This window comes from Rattus rattus, chromosome 15 (genome assembly GCF_011064425.1).
Source record: "Rattus rattus isolate New Zealand chromosome 15, Rrattus_CSIRO_v1, whole genome shotgun sequence".
NCBI classification, from domain to species: Eukaryota; Metazoa; Chordata; class Mammalia; order Rodentia; family Muridae; genus Rattus; species Rattus rattus.
Genome location: NC_046168.1, coordinates 21220671 through 21235632, shown reverse-complemented (window position 1 = coordinate 21235632; position 14962 = coordinate 21220671). Strand labels below are relative to the sequence as shown.

Here is a 14962-nt window from a genome sequence, read left to right as displayed (position 1 = left end):
ATGCAGATGCCTCCAGCTCATGCTTTCTTAGTCCTCACAGGTCACTTCCTTTCCTCACACCGCCATTTATTCTTACTGTATTTGCATTTTTGTTTTAACCCTATTTTATATCAAACAGCATGCCTTAGAAGTTCATAGTCTATTTCAAATTCATTCTCTAAGCCTGTATTCTCACAGTCCTCTCATGGATTCCATTGGAAGCTCCTTTTCTTTAATAGTAAATAATGATGTTTTAAACATAACGTTTTCTTTTGTACAGTACGTTTTCTCCAAGCAGCCTTGTTTGCCACCCAGTTTAAGCTCCTATACTATCTACAAGCTTCCTGTTCTGACTGGTCCCTTCCCTTCACCCCTGGGTGTTTATAAATCTCACAAGCTTGTTCTACACACTCTAAATTCCAAATGGTGCCTGTAAAGCTAGGATTTCCCCTGCTTTTCTCTCCTTCCTCCTCCTTTCTCTGAACCGTCACCTTACACTCACACTTGGGTATCCAAAACTTGGACAGTACCTGGGCCTCTGCTTTCTCTCTGATGTCTCTTAGCTCCCCATTGTTGCTGCCCCCTTGTAGCCTGCATCGTTCCCTCCATGCCATTTGGGGGTCTTCAGGCAGGAGACTGATGGATTCTCCACCGCTTTGCACACTCGTCTTTCCAGACTGTTTACCTATCCGTGCTCTTCCCCCATGGGATGCGATGAGGTACTCCTGTCTCCTGAAGGAAATGCTCATCTCTCTATAGAGTGTGCATTGGGTAATTGGCTTCAGCCTTCCTTTATTACTTAATTTCGTCCTATATTCTGCTCAGAACTGACCACTCAAAAGGACATAAATATGCATATTCACGTCTCCGTGCCTTGTGATTTAATCACGGACATAAGCCTGATCATCCTTTAAAAGCTAACTCAAGAATCAGCCCCTAAATGTAATCCTCTTTAATTGACTTAGGGAAAATTAAGTGCTGTCCTGTCTCTACTTTCAATGCATATATTATTCTTATGGCCTGTACTAGGCTTTGGACAATATTTCATAGTCCATTATGCACCTTCTCCTTCCATCAGGATGATTTCCTCCAGGACAGTGGATATATGGTTTCGTTTCCAGCCCATAGTATGCAATACCTTTGCCAAATGTTTTAGAGTTGGTCTAACGTGAAATGAGCATTTGAGTGGTGTTCATAAAAGGGGCAATATTAGAAATGTGATCATTACGCTTCTTACTTTTAACGTCCAGTGAAGTTTACCCAACTGAATGGCAGGCGGTCTTTCCGGATTGGCAGAAGACATGCACATTTTAATTCAATTTATTGCCAATTTTTTTCCAGGAGAGTTTACCCCAGAAATGCAATTACGAATAAGGCAAGAAATTGAGAAGGAAAAGAAAACAGAACCTTGGAAAGAAAAATTCTTTGAGAGGTTTTATGGAGAGAGGTAAGTACTAGAGATTTTCTCTTATTTCTCCTATAAGAAAATGAAAATGTAATTCTCTGCTTCCCACGGCACCCTCATATGCTGTAAAACTTAATAATCCTGTGATAAAAGGCAATGGTCCCCCAGTGAACGAAATTGCAGGTAAAATTATAGTGGCATATCAGCACTTAAATTTTAAAAATGCGCTTTCAAGGTTTATAACATGTGCATGAGAAACCATCTTAGGTCAAAAATTACACATGGAATCTCAAAGAAGTCATCTGTGGTTTGCTTAAGTGGATTTTGATAAAATTCCCTTAGTTTTGAATCCAAGTATTTTCATTAATAATTATGCTGAAGGCATGTAGTTGAGACACATTTAATTCATATGCTTGTCCCCTACAGATGATGAGTTGAGGTGCCCATTCTAGTGTGTGCTTAGCTCTTGTGTTGGAGAGAGCCTGAGAGTACAGTTTAATTTACCATTTCCAGTGCGTGTGTATGTTGGTTTAGTGTTTTTTCTATTTAGTGTGTACATGTGTATGATGTATGTGCGTGAAGAACACCCTGACACAGCACCTGTCTAATGGTCTGAGAACAACTGCTGCGTGTCACCCAGGTCTCTGCCATTGTACTACATTCTCCAGGCTAGCTGGTCCTGCAGCGTTCAGCTGAGACAGTCTCCTGTCTTTGCCTCCCATCTCACCATAAGAGGGTTGGCATTACATGTGCTCCCCACTCTGTCCAGCTTTTTACCTAGGTTCTGAAGGTCAGCCTTTGGTTATCATGCTTGTATGGCTAGGACTTTTACCTGCTGACTGAACCTTCTCTCTGACTATGCTTTTAAAAACTATGCAATAGCAACCGCAGGTATATATGGTAGGAACTGAACCTGAAGGCAGCTTTCCCTCTGCATCCTGTTTAGCAAGGATTGTTTGGGAAGAATCTGTCCCAGACAACCAGATTTCTAGGAATGGAGATCCATTTGTAGCTCCAGGTCTTTGCAGAGGAAATTGTGCTGACTAATGTTCTTTCAAAGGTACAGAGTTGACTTCCAGTAACATCGTCTCTTTCCTTCAGTTTCATTTCATAAAAATCTCCTATTAGTGGTTAAAGAACCCCCAGGAATCCCACTTGAGCTTTTCAGCAAACTAAAGGAATCCGTCTTAAAGAGACTGTCCGTATATGTGCAAAGCGGGATAACCTAGTCCATAAAGTGCTTCCTGCACACACACGAGGAGCTCAGTGAAGCTTCAGAACCATTTATAATCTCAGCCCTGGGAAGGCAGGGATGCTGGCCAGCTGGCCTTGCCTGTTTGATAAGCTCAAAGGTTAGTGAAAGAATCAGTTTCGAAACACAAGTCCCATGCATACACAGCATACGAACACACCAGCAAGGGGGGGGCGGGGGAGTCGATCCCACGGCTCGGCAGCTGAGAGCTCTTTCCATGTAACCATGAGGATCCTAACATCCACATGGCCAACCACCCATTCTGAAGACACCTATAATTCAAGCTCCAAGGGATCAGATGTCTTTTTCTGGCTTTTATACATGTATGTATATACACATATGCACTTATGTACACATAAATAAATAAATAAATAAATAAATAAATAAATAAATAAATAAATAAATAAATAAATAATAAAATAGAAATAAATAAAGCCAATGTGACTAATGCCTGATGAATAACACTGGAGTGTGACCTTTACTATTTGCATGCATACACTCATGTGCACACACGTGAAAGCATATACTTGCATATACACATTTACATACACAAAGAAGCTTCTTATTCAGCATGGGCCGGCCTTGGTGAATTGTCCTCATTCACAATAAATACTTCTTCTTTTTTTCTTTTTTCTTTTTTTTTTTTTCCCTCGGAGCTGAGGACGGAACCCAGGGCCTTGCGCTTGCTAGGCAAGCGCTCTACCACTGAGCTAAATCCCCAGCCCCACAATAAATACTTCTAAGCAGTGAGGTCTTTCTTTGATTTCTCTAGCAGGGTTCTTAGATGCACATACACATCCGCCAAACTAAATAGAGGTAAATTAATATAATTTATTTAAGCATACGCACAGATTCCAACACTCACGTGAAGTGTATTGATGGAGCAACTCTAGGAGTAGAACCCAGAAATTCACATTGGTAGAAGCTTGCTAGGTTGTCCTAAAGCCTGGAAGCCTGAAAAAGTGTGAAGTACAAGCCTGAAGCCCTCCCATAGCTCACCTACATTGATGATATTATAAAAGGTTAGGTAGGTAGCAGGAAACATGAAGCTAAATGTTATGATCTGCTCAATGAGTTGTTCAAAAATCGTAATTCCACAAAAAAATTCTCATAAAAATTCACAAATATGCCCATTTTATCCAAGAAGTTTGGATACTCCCAGGTTCCCAAGCACATTTGAGGGAGAGGCATTGTCACAGAAGATGACAGCCACCATAACACAAGTAACAACCTTGCACAACCTTTATCACATTCTGAAATACAAGATCATACCCTAGACGCTTTCCCTGCTGTAGTCAAGTGAGTCTCAACCTTTGGTGGTCAAATGACCCTTTTACTGGGGTCAAATAGCAGATATCCCGTGTATCAGATTATGGTTCATAACAGTAGGGAAATCACAATTATGAAGCAGCAATGAAAATGATTTTACGGCTGGGAGTCATCACAACATAAGAAATTGTATTAAAGGGTCATAGAATTAGGAAGCTGAGAACCAGGGCTGTAGACGATCATTGCTACGTTGGATTTTTTTTTACCATCATGACATCGCGTAACTTTGATCTTTACTACCTTATTAATTCATATTGGAGAGCTGACACACAACAGTAGTGGCTTCTTCTCTCTTGCTATTCCTGCATCACTTGGACTCCCCCTGTTTGGGAGATCCAGCACAGCACCAGACCCCTCTCAGGGGACTGACCCTATTTGTCGTTTCATTGCTCTAAGGTTTCCTGAGAATATCGCTTTTGCACCCTAATTTGGCTTCATTTATAATGTGTTTCTCTACCATCTGCTGCTGATGCTGCAACTTAATAGGAAGAAAACAGTGACTCACTGCATGTTCACTGTATCTACTTAGCCTGGCTTGGGGACTCAACATTAGGACAGATAATCTTGCAGTTTTTCTCTTCTGTCCTGTATGGAACATCTTCACAGGAAGGTGTGCACACACTTTGACTGACACAAGTATCATCTAGTAGACTAACTTTAGTAACTCAAAGTTGCTTTATCATCTTCATATTTAATTAGTCGATTAGATGGTAAGATAAAGGTTGAGTAGCATTTCTTAGATTGTTTCTAAGATACCTAATCTTTGAATATCATTTCAATTTTAAAATCTGAATTATGCCTCTAAGCTCCCATTTATTTAATTATTTCCACCGTATGGTTTAAAGTCTTCATAATTTTTATATTACAGAGACATTTTTATTTTATGACTCAAACTTAGGTTTGTATCTATTCTTTAATTTTTCTAGCCATATTCTCTGATTCATTGTTATTTGTAACATTTAAATTCCCTTTACTAATACTTGCTGAGATTCATAACTCCTTACTTATAAAACAAAACTTGCCATTCTTAATTAGCCATAGCTTCTGTTAGGCATAGTGGTAGCACTGAAGCTGTATCAGGAGCTACTTAACATAAATTAACCACGAGGCCGAGTGGTTGTGTGACTAAGTTGATACCTTTACCTTTATTGAATACTGAACTTGTAAGAGATCCAATGCAAGCCTTTTATTTCATGTCTGTACAATGACGTCTCTAATTCTTCCTCAGATTGGGCATGTCCAGAGAAGACTCTATGAAGCTTACTTCTGGACCAAACCATGAAGGAGCTGAGGGGAGTTCCTCACACGGGGACTCTGGCATTCCGGGCGCTTCTGCACAGGCTGCCTTAGAACAGCAGCCAAAAGTCATGAGAAGCTCGGCGTCTTTGGAGCCTGACTTCTGCACTACCATTTGCCCTATGTTAGAAGTTCCAGCGAAAGACGTAATGACAGAATCGGAAACAGAAGATATCTTTATCCCTGAGGAGTCTGTCATTCAGGAGGAAGTGGCAGAGGAGGTGGAGACAAGTATCTACGAATGCCAAGATGAGGATCTGAAGACAATTCCTGAGTTTTCTGAGGAGTCTAAAAGTCCTGCCACCTCTTGTGAAGAACCCCAGGTAGCAGCCCCCGAAGACAGCTTGGAGTCCTGTGTTGTAATGAATGATATTTTAGACACCTTACCTCACATCGAAGTGAAGATAGACGAGAAATTGGAATGTCCCCAGGAAGAAATGTCGGTTGTTATTGACCAGTTAGAAATCGGTGACTCTCTTGTTCCTTGCCCTTCTTCTGTCACCCATGTCTTTGATGCAGAACAAAAGGATCAAGAAGCCACCATAGAAACTAGCGCCATGGCCCTGAGAGCAGGGCCATCTTCTCTGGAAAGCCAACTTCCGAATGAGGGCATTGCTGTAGATATGGAGCTACAGAGTGACCCCGAAGAACAGCTCTCAGAAAATGCTTGTATCTCTGAGAATTCCTTCTCTTCTGAGAGCCCAGAGGGAGCGTGTGCCAGCCTTCCATCCCCGGGTGGGGAAACACAATCCACATCTGAAGAGTCATGCACTCCAGCTTCTCTGGAAACCACATTCTGTTCTGAGGTGTCCAGCACTGAGAATACAGATAAGTACCACCAGAGAAATCCCACTGGGGAGAGCCTCCATGCATCGATGGTGTCAGAAGTGTCTCCATTAGCCACCTCACCGGAAACCTCAGAAGCATCTCTTATGTCCAGCCTGCCTCTGACGTCAGAGGCATCACCAGTATCCAACGTACCTCTAACGTCTGAAGCGTCTCCAGTGTCCGATTTACCACTGACATCAGAGACTTCCTCAGTATCTTCCATGCCTCTCACCTCCGAGACGCCTTTTGTATCAAGTTTGCCAGTTCCTGCGGAGACTTCTCCAATTTCTAATTCTTCCGTGAATGAGAGAATGGTGCATCAACAGAGAAACTCACCTTCAGGGTCTGAAGAAGCTATCTCTCCACAGAAAGAGGAACCTTCCATCCCCACTACGCCCCTGGGAGAGAACCTTCTCTCCCACTCAAAGCCCTTGTCCACCATTCCAGAACCCATCAACATGAGTTCTGCCATGGTGCCTGAAGCAATTCCACCTGAAGAATCGCACAGTCAGCCTCTGAGTCAGGAGCCTGGTAACTCTCATGTTGAAATGGAGAAGCTCTATACCCCTTCCATCCCAGAACTTCCTTCTACAGAAATGACAAAAGCTAAAAACCATAGCGTTCTGCAAAGAACTGAAAAGAGAGGGGTGTCCTCACCATTGGAGGTCCCCGTCTTTTCTGAGGAAACAGAGACCAAGGGAAAGGAGCTTCCTCCAGCTAAACTACAGGACAAGCACTATGTGCCATCAGTAGATAAGGCTACGTTTTTAGAAGGCTCAAGAAACAAAATGCATAAACAGACCAGTTCTCTGAATCGATTGGAGACCTCACATACTTCCAAAACATCAGAGCCGTCCAAGTCACCCGATGGCATAAGAAATGAAAATAGGGAGTCAGAGATCTCAAAGAGGAAAACCATGGAGCACAGCTTTGGGATATGTAAAGAAAAAAGAGCGAGGATAGAAGACGATCAGTCACCCCGGAACCTGGCGTCTGGCAGTCCTCCTGAGAAAGAGCAGCCACCACGAGAGGAGCCCAGGGTTCCCCCTCTCAAGGTATGGTGTTTTAAAACCGACCATCAGATATATGGCCCCTAGATTTAGAAACTTAATTTCCAAAAGTTATGTAGATGTTTCTCTTTCTGGGCTTCACATAGCAAACTAGAATCTAAACTCCTCCCATTCACTCTAACATTAAATTGTTTTTTTAAAAAAAATGAATAGAGGAGACTTCAGAGATCAGTGGTGCAGGACACTTACCACTCTTGCAGAAGACCCATATTCAGTTCCAGCATCCATACCCGATGGCTCAACAGCACCTTTATCTCCAGTTTCAGAGGATCTGAAACATTCTGGTATTCATGGTACTATCAAGCACAGTGCAGCACACATGCATACACGTGCATTTTAAAAAACCGTAATAAGCTATACACTGAGTCCATGCAAGAAAAGCTGAATTATCAATATGTTTAAAAGCAGGATTTAGGAACGATGTAGAGAAGGGCGGGGCCTAGAGGACCCTATAGAACATAGAAAGGTCAGGAAATGTGTGGATTCCATAGTACAGAAGAGGAACTTGGGAAAGTAAAAAAGAGAGTTAAAGTTCTATAGGTTTGGGTCAGGAGCAGAGCTGGCATTGAGAGACAAAGACCCAACAAACACTGAACATCTACTGCTACTGTCACAGATAAAGACTTATGGGGCACCTTGGAATATTTCTTAAGCAAAAATTTTAAAAGTCCTTATGAACTGAGAGAGAGTGCAATAGATATATCAATAAATCTGAGATTTTGTTTCCAAAATATTAAAGAGTTCTCAGATGTCACCAAATTATAAGGCTTTTTGGACAGATAGCCCTGTTTAGATACTTTGATTTTTGTCTGGATCAGTGGATCATTTAAGAAGATACATGCCCTAAATAAGTTGTAGATGGGTGAGAAAAATAAAGATTAAGGTTGATTCAAAAGAAATCTCTGATTACAAATTTTGCTCTGCTCTGTCATGTCTGTGGCCTTGGTCTATTTCAGTTTATGTTTTGTACAGTGGATGATTTCCACATCGCAGGTCACTGTAGAATTAAAATCATATTAAGCTTTTAAAAAGTACAGTTCTTTTTAATTTTGCTCTGCTACACCCAATTTTATAGGCGATTCAGGATCTTCACAAGGCTGAATTTTAAGAGTGTGGCTGTGGTTATTCTACTTCATAAATCAATGCCTATTAAATAAATCTAATCATTTAAAGGTCTGCTGCAAACACCAATTAATAAAGTGCTCCTCTGTCTAATCTATAAACCATAGAAAGAAAAGCGTAAATGTGCTCTTTACACTTTGTTAGCTATGCCAGTGTCACTTTTGTAATCAGAAGCTGATGTTCAGACTGCCATGCACTTTATTTAAATACATATTAATAGGTTGAATAGATATGTGTATGATAGATAGGTGTTTCCAGAAAGTCAGAAAGAAATTTACACCCTTAGTATCAAGGGGCTTGAACATCTTGATTAAGCAGATTTAGATGGATTTTTAACATTGTAATTATTTAGACTAAGGGAAATAAATATTAAAAATAAAAATGTAATGCCTCTGGCAAATAAGTGATTCCTGACTATGGATTGGAGGACATGACTTATAAGCAATTTGTACATAAGAACAAAAATTTTCTCAGACAGATGAGAAGTATCTAGAGGTCCACAAATACATCCCAGGTGGGAAGATCCTGTACCCATCCAGGAATTATAAAGCCAATATACATATATGTTTTAGAGAAATATATAAGTCTTCTAGGACAGTCTTGTTCTAAATGGAGAGGGGAAGAACACAGAACACATACCCGTGAACAGTCAAATTAGGTATTTACAGACTCTCTGTCACTCTCTGAGTGTGGGCAGGTAACTTCTAAGTTTGAAAGGGGGACAGCAAACAGAGCCCTTCCAGCCCCCAAATTGTGACTCTTGAGGTGTTCTTAGTGATTGGTTCATCACAGCCTTACCATGGGAGGCTGTATGTGTCCCCCAAGTGAGATGATGACTTTTTGGCCTATTAAATAGCATGACTGGGTAGGCAGTGTAGACTGGACTGGGAGAGGTACAGCATCCCTGCAGATGATCAATGTTTAAAGAAGTCACCCAAATCACATGTTTTGAAATGCAAGAGTAGCCAAGTCACCCGTCCCTGCTTTTATTAAAATGTCAGGACAATACACAGCTCAAGTACAGCATTCTCTGTCTACAGAGAGCTGCTGACCAGAAATAACTGAGCTTATAAACAGTCACTGTTCTGCATCCATGTCAGGCAGCATGTCAGATGTTTATGAGAGTCTATCAAAACTATACCAGCATCTGATCATAGAGCCATGGAGGCACACAGTGATCTTCCAAAGGATGGTCACCTTTGGACAAGCCCAGGATGAAAATTGTCTCCAGGTTTCTTGACCAGAGCTGTTTTCTTTGAATTAAATGAAGTAAGATTAAACTAGGTATAAACATCTCAGTTGGTTTGTTTTTCTCTAGCAGGGAATATAATTTTTAAAGTAAGTATAAGTCTTTTGACTATCTATCATCTAATATATATATACATATATATATATGGATATGATATGGATATATGGGGTGTAGCATTCATCTATCAATGTCTATCTATGTATAATCTATCTATCTATCTATCTATCTATCTATCTATTTATGTATCATCTATTTTTTTAAGACATAGTCTTTCTATGTTGTCCAGGCTGACCCAGAACTCACTATGTAGCCTAGGCTAACCTCACATTGTCACTGGCCTCCTGATTACGAGTGTGCTCTACCATGTGTGAGCTAATCTCGTCTTAAGAAGCATGAAGTTTGCTTTCATTCATACATAACTTTAAGAATATTCTTAATATGTTGCTAAAAGAATACTGGTTGATGCCTTCAAAATGAAAATCTTCATTGTCATATTCATACTGCACATTCTGTTTATGACCTAAATCTACCTGCAGGCATTGAGACATATTTCAGCCCACTTCCAGTACAGCTTACTTCCACCCCACTAACCATTTTTTATTAAGGCAGAGGTTTCATGGAGGTCCAGCCTGCTTCAAGTTCAATAGATAGCCTAAGATGAGATCAGATTTCACTGTGCAACCTGGAACTAGTTTTGTAGATGAGGTTGGATACAAGATCATAGAGAACCACCTACCTTTATGTCCTGAGTATTGGGACTACAGAGATATGTCCCAGGACTTCATGCACACTAGACAAGCACTGAATCAACTGAATTATATCTATAGTCCTCCTCCTCCTCTGCCTCCTCCTCCTCCTCTCCCTCCTCCTCCTCCTCCTCCTCCTCATCCTCCTCTTCCTCCTCTCCCTCCTCATCCTCTGCCTCCTCCTCTTCCCCATCCTCTTCCTCTTCCTCCCCCCCTCCTCCTCCTCCTCCCCCTCCTCCTCCTCCTCCTCCTCTTCCTCCTCCTCCTCCTCCTCCTCCTCCTCCTCCTCCTCCTCTTCCTCCTCACCTTGACGTAAGGCTCCACCACCCTCCTCTCTGGGTGCATACTAATATCTTTTTATTCTTTCCTCTTTCAGATACAGCTTTCTAAAATTGGGCCACCTTTTATCATTAAGAGCCAGCCAGTCTCCAAAGCAGAGTCCCGTGCATCCACTAGCACATCAGTCAGCAGTGGGAGGAACACAGGAGCCAGGACCCTTGCAGATATCAAGGCCCGTGCTCAACAAGCCCGGGCCCAGCGTGAGGCTGCTGCAGCCGCTGCAGTTGCAGCTGCAGCGAGCATTGTCTCAGGAGCCATGGGAAGCCCAGGAGAAGGTGGAAAGGCAAGAACCCTGGCCCACATCAAAGAGCAGACCAAAGCTAAGCTCTTTGCAAAACATCAGTCCAGAGTCCACCTCTTCCAGACCTCCAAGGAGACCCGGTTACCCATTGTCAGCACCAAGGAAGAATCTCTCAATATGGAAGCCTCTCCTACCCCTGAGACAAAAATGGAAGGCTCCACTGGTGTCATTATCATCAATCCAAACTGCAGATCTCCTAGCAGCAAGCCCACACACATCCGGGAGACCACCACTGTATTACAGCAGCCTCTGAACCCACCTCAGATTCCAGAAACTGCCACTGACTTGTCTGTGCATAGTTCTGACGACAACATACCTGTGTCACATTTAACTGAGAAAATTGTTTCATCTACCTCTTCTGAAAATAGCAGTGTACCCATGCTTCTTAATAAAAGTCCCCTCAACCCCGTCCCCATGTCTGTCTGCAGCACCGCTGTGTCTGGAGCAGTTAAAGAGCATCCCTTTGTGAGTCCTGTTGACAAATCGTCTGTCCTCATGTCTGTTGACAGTGCAAACAGTACGATTTCTGCCTGTAACATAAGCATGTTGAAACCCATCCAGGGATCCGACGCTCCGTGCATAGCCCTTGTACCAAAATGTGTCAACAGGACTCCTATCCCTGCTGCCCCAGAAGGTACTGGACAGTCTAACTCCATGGACGGGAAGGCCCTGCTCGTACCCAGTAGCAAGGCTGCTAACCTAATGTCCAATCAGTACACTTCTGTGCCAGCGCCCCCCATTGGAAGTAACTTGCCAAATCATCTCTGCACTAGTTCTTTCTTGATTCCCCCCGCAGGGATCAATAACAGATTTGCTTCTGAGAAGATAGCCATGCCTGGGAGTGAAGAACAGTCCACCACCGTGTCCATGGGGACCACCATGAGAACAGCCCTCAGCTGCGGTGATTCGGTGGCTGTGACTGATTCACTGGCCCCGCGTCCACCCATCGCAATGTTTGCAGGAAACATGCTCACTGTAAACACTTACAGCAGTCCCCCCAAACTGAGTGGGGAGAGCTTGGACAAGAATCCAGGGCCTCGAAACAGAACAGACAGTTCTGAGACATCGCAGCAGCCACCAGGGGCCTTTGTCCCAGCAACCATAAACAGGTCAATTCCATGTAAAGTCATTGTGGACCACAGCACGACACTGACCTCCAATCTGTCTCTGACTGTCTCCATCGAAAGTGGAGACTCAAGCTTGGATCCCCAGACTAGATCAGTGAGGACAGACATAGCCATCCAGCCTGTGGCGTGTCCTCAGGTGTCTGTCATCAGTAGACCTGAGCAGGCCGCATGTGAAGGGCTTGACCATGGTTCTGTTTTCATTGCTGCTTCTACGGCCAAACAGGACTGCAAGACCCTGCAAGCCACCTGCACTGGTCTCCGAGAATTGCCCCTTGCTCTTCCAGATAAACTGAACGAAGTGACAACACCTACTCATGGCTTTGCTGAGCCAGCACGAAACTCGAGTACCTTCAAGAATGAAACAGACGCGGCCTGTAGCAATCAGTATAACCCAGGAAACCGGATTTGCTGGAGCGAGGAGCCAATGAGAAACACAGCACAGCCCGTGGTTAGTCATTCAGGCTCAAGTAAACAGAAAGAACATCCAGAGCCGACTGGCCTGAAGGCTGTAAAAATGGAACATGCCAGCTATGCACACGTGTCAGATCTCCACCCTAGGAATCTCATCACAAACGTCAGTCTTCCTGTGAAGCCCGAACCTCATGAAGTAGACAAGGGCTTTAGAATGGACACTGAGGATTTCCCTGGCCCCCGAGCCTCCTCCTCCTCCTCCTCCTCCTCCTCCTCCTCCTCCTCCTCCAGCCACAGAGGCGACAAACAGTGCACAACAAACACAGGCCATGAAGTCCTCTGCCACGAGCCCCATGGAAGAAGCTATTTCCTTGACTACCGACACCCTGAAGAGGCTTCCAAGTGCAGGTAGCGCAAGCTGCCGCCTGTCTTCCGTGGAAGCTAATAATCCACTGGTGACGCAGTTACTGCAGGGCAACCTGCCCCTGGAAAAGGTGTTACCACAGCCAAGATTGGGAGCCAAACTTGAGATCAATAGGCTCCCCCTGCCCCTTCAAACTACCTCAGTGGGTAAGACAGGGCTGGAGAGAAGCATGGCGGAAGTGCCGTCCAGCTCTCCAAATCCAGATGGTAAGGGCTATTTGGCAGGGACTTTAGCACCAGTCCAAATGAGGAAGCGAGAAAACCATCCCAAAAAGAGAGCAGCCAGGACGGTGGGAGACCATGCTCAAGTTAAATGCGAGCCAGGGAAGATGGCGATGGAGCCCGATGTCAAAGCGGTCCCCTGTGTCATCAGTCCAGGCATGAGTCAGCTAGGACACAGCCAGCCGTTTAAGCAGGAACGGCTCAATAAGCCCTCCATGGCCAACAGGATCATGCCCAGCCCTGAGGTCAAACAACAAAAACGGCTGTTGCCTGCATGTAGCTTCCAGCCGAGCCTGTTCCACGTGAACAAAAACGAAGGCTTCCATGCAGACACCGGTACCTCACATAGACAGCAGTTCTACCAAATGCCCATGGCCGCCAGGGGTCCTCTTCCCACTGCTGCTCTGTTACAGAACTCTCCCAAGACCCCAGTGGGCTGCAACGCATTTGCCTTCAACAGGCATCTTGAGCAAAAAGCGTTGGGAGACGTGAATCTCCCCACAGCACCTCACCAGCTAAGACTAGCCAATATGTTGTCCCCCAACATGCCCATAAAAGAAGGCGAGGATGGGGGAGGCACCACACACACAATGCCAAGCAAAGCGGTGGTCCACGCTCCACTGCCACCTCCCCCACCTCCTCCCCCACCACCCCCTCCACCCTTGGCCCTGCCCCCACCACCCCCTCCACCCCCTCCACTACCTCCACCTCTTCCCACTGTAGAAGTCCCACCTGACCAAAAGCAACCACCAGTTACCATGGAAACCACTAAGCGACTTAGTTGGCCCCAGCCCACGGGCATATGTAGCAATATCAAGTCAGAACCTCTTTCTTTTGAGGAAAGTTTAAGCAGCAGCTGTGAACTGGGCATGAAACAGGTTCCCTATGACCAGAATGAAGTGAAGGAGCAGCTGAAGGCTTTTGCATTAAAAAATGCAGATTTTTCTTCCTTCTTACTCTCTGAGCCCCAAAAGCCTTTTACCCAGTTAGCTGCTCAGAAACTACCAGTACCCCAGCAACAGCCGCTCTGTGGAAGTTACCCGACCATACACTTTGGGAGCACAAATTTCAAAAGGGCAGCGTCTGCCATTGAAAAGTCCATTGGGATTCTGGGAAGTGGCTCCAGCCCTGTCACCACCACCACCACCGGCCTGGCAGGTCAGACCACCCAGATGCCAGTTCAGAACTTTGCAGACAACAGCAACGCAGATGAGTTAGAGCTGAAATGTTCTTGCCGCCTCAAAGCCATGATTGTGTGCAAAGGCTGTGGTGCCTTCTGCCACGACGACTGCATAGGTCCATCCAAACTTTGCGTAGCTTGCCTGGTTGTCCGATAAGAGCCGAGGGAAGGATTCAGTACCCCTACCCTGCACCCCAGTTTTTTAACATGAAAAAAGTCTAACGTCATTAGCAAGGAGTCAAGTACAGCCTTGGCTTCTGTGCCGACATTTTCATTAAGAAGTAAGTCATCTTGGTTTTTTTTCTTCTAGGTGATCATTTTCTTATGTTTCTCATACAGGGGATGATGCAAGGCACGTGAGTGAATGGCTTTTGCCTGTTCCGTCACGATGCACAGCTTGGAGTGTTTCTGTGAACACAGGTCACTGCCTCATATTTTTTTTTTTATTTTGATTTTTTTTTCTTTCAACCCAGGCCTAGACAGTTAGGGCATAGCAAGTTGCCTATTTACCAGATATGCAGCTATTGATAAACTATGAGAAGCATGATCCGAGCCAGCCTAGCCTGGTGTCCTTCCATAGTTTCGACGTCAGAGCAAGCATTTCTGCAGTGATGCTGGGGGACCTACCCTTACCCAGTGCTTCAAGTCAGAGTAGGAATGGGAGCCTGCTTTAAAAATGTGAT

General features: G+C 44.3%; 1 protein-coding gene across 1 annotated transcript in view; it reads left to right on the top strand.

The window, feature by feature from the left end:
- Positions 1–14692, top strand: part of Asxl3 (ASXL transcriptional regulator 3) — a 104773-nt gene extending 90081 nt beyond the window's left edge. The window contains exons 8-11 of the mRNA XM_032886225.1: positions 1321–1426; positions 5194–7144; positions 10653–12699; positions 12734–14692. Coding sequence (XP_032742116.1) covers positions 1321–1426; positions 5194–7144; positions 10653–12699; positions 12734–14436 — 5807 coding nt within the window. The 3' untranslated portion in view covers positions 14437–14692. The remainder of the gene's footprint in view (positions 1–1320; positions 1427–5193; positions 7145–10652; positions 12700–12733) is intronic.
- The last annotated feature ends 270 nt before the right edge of the window (positions 14693–14962 follow it).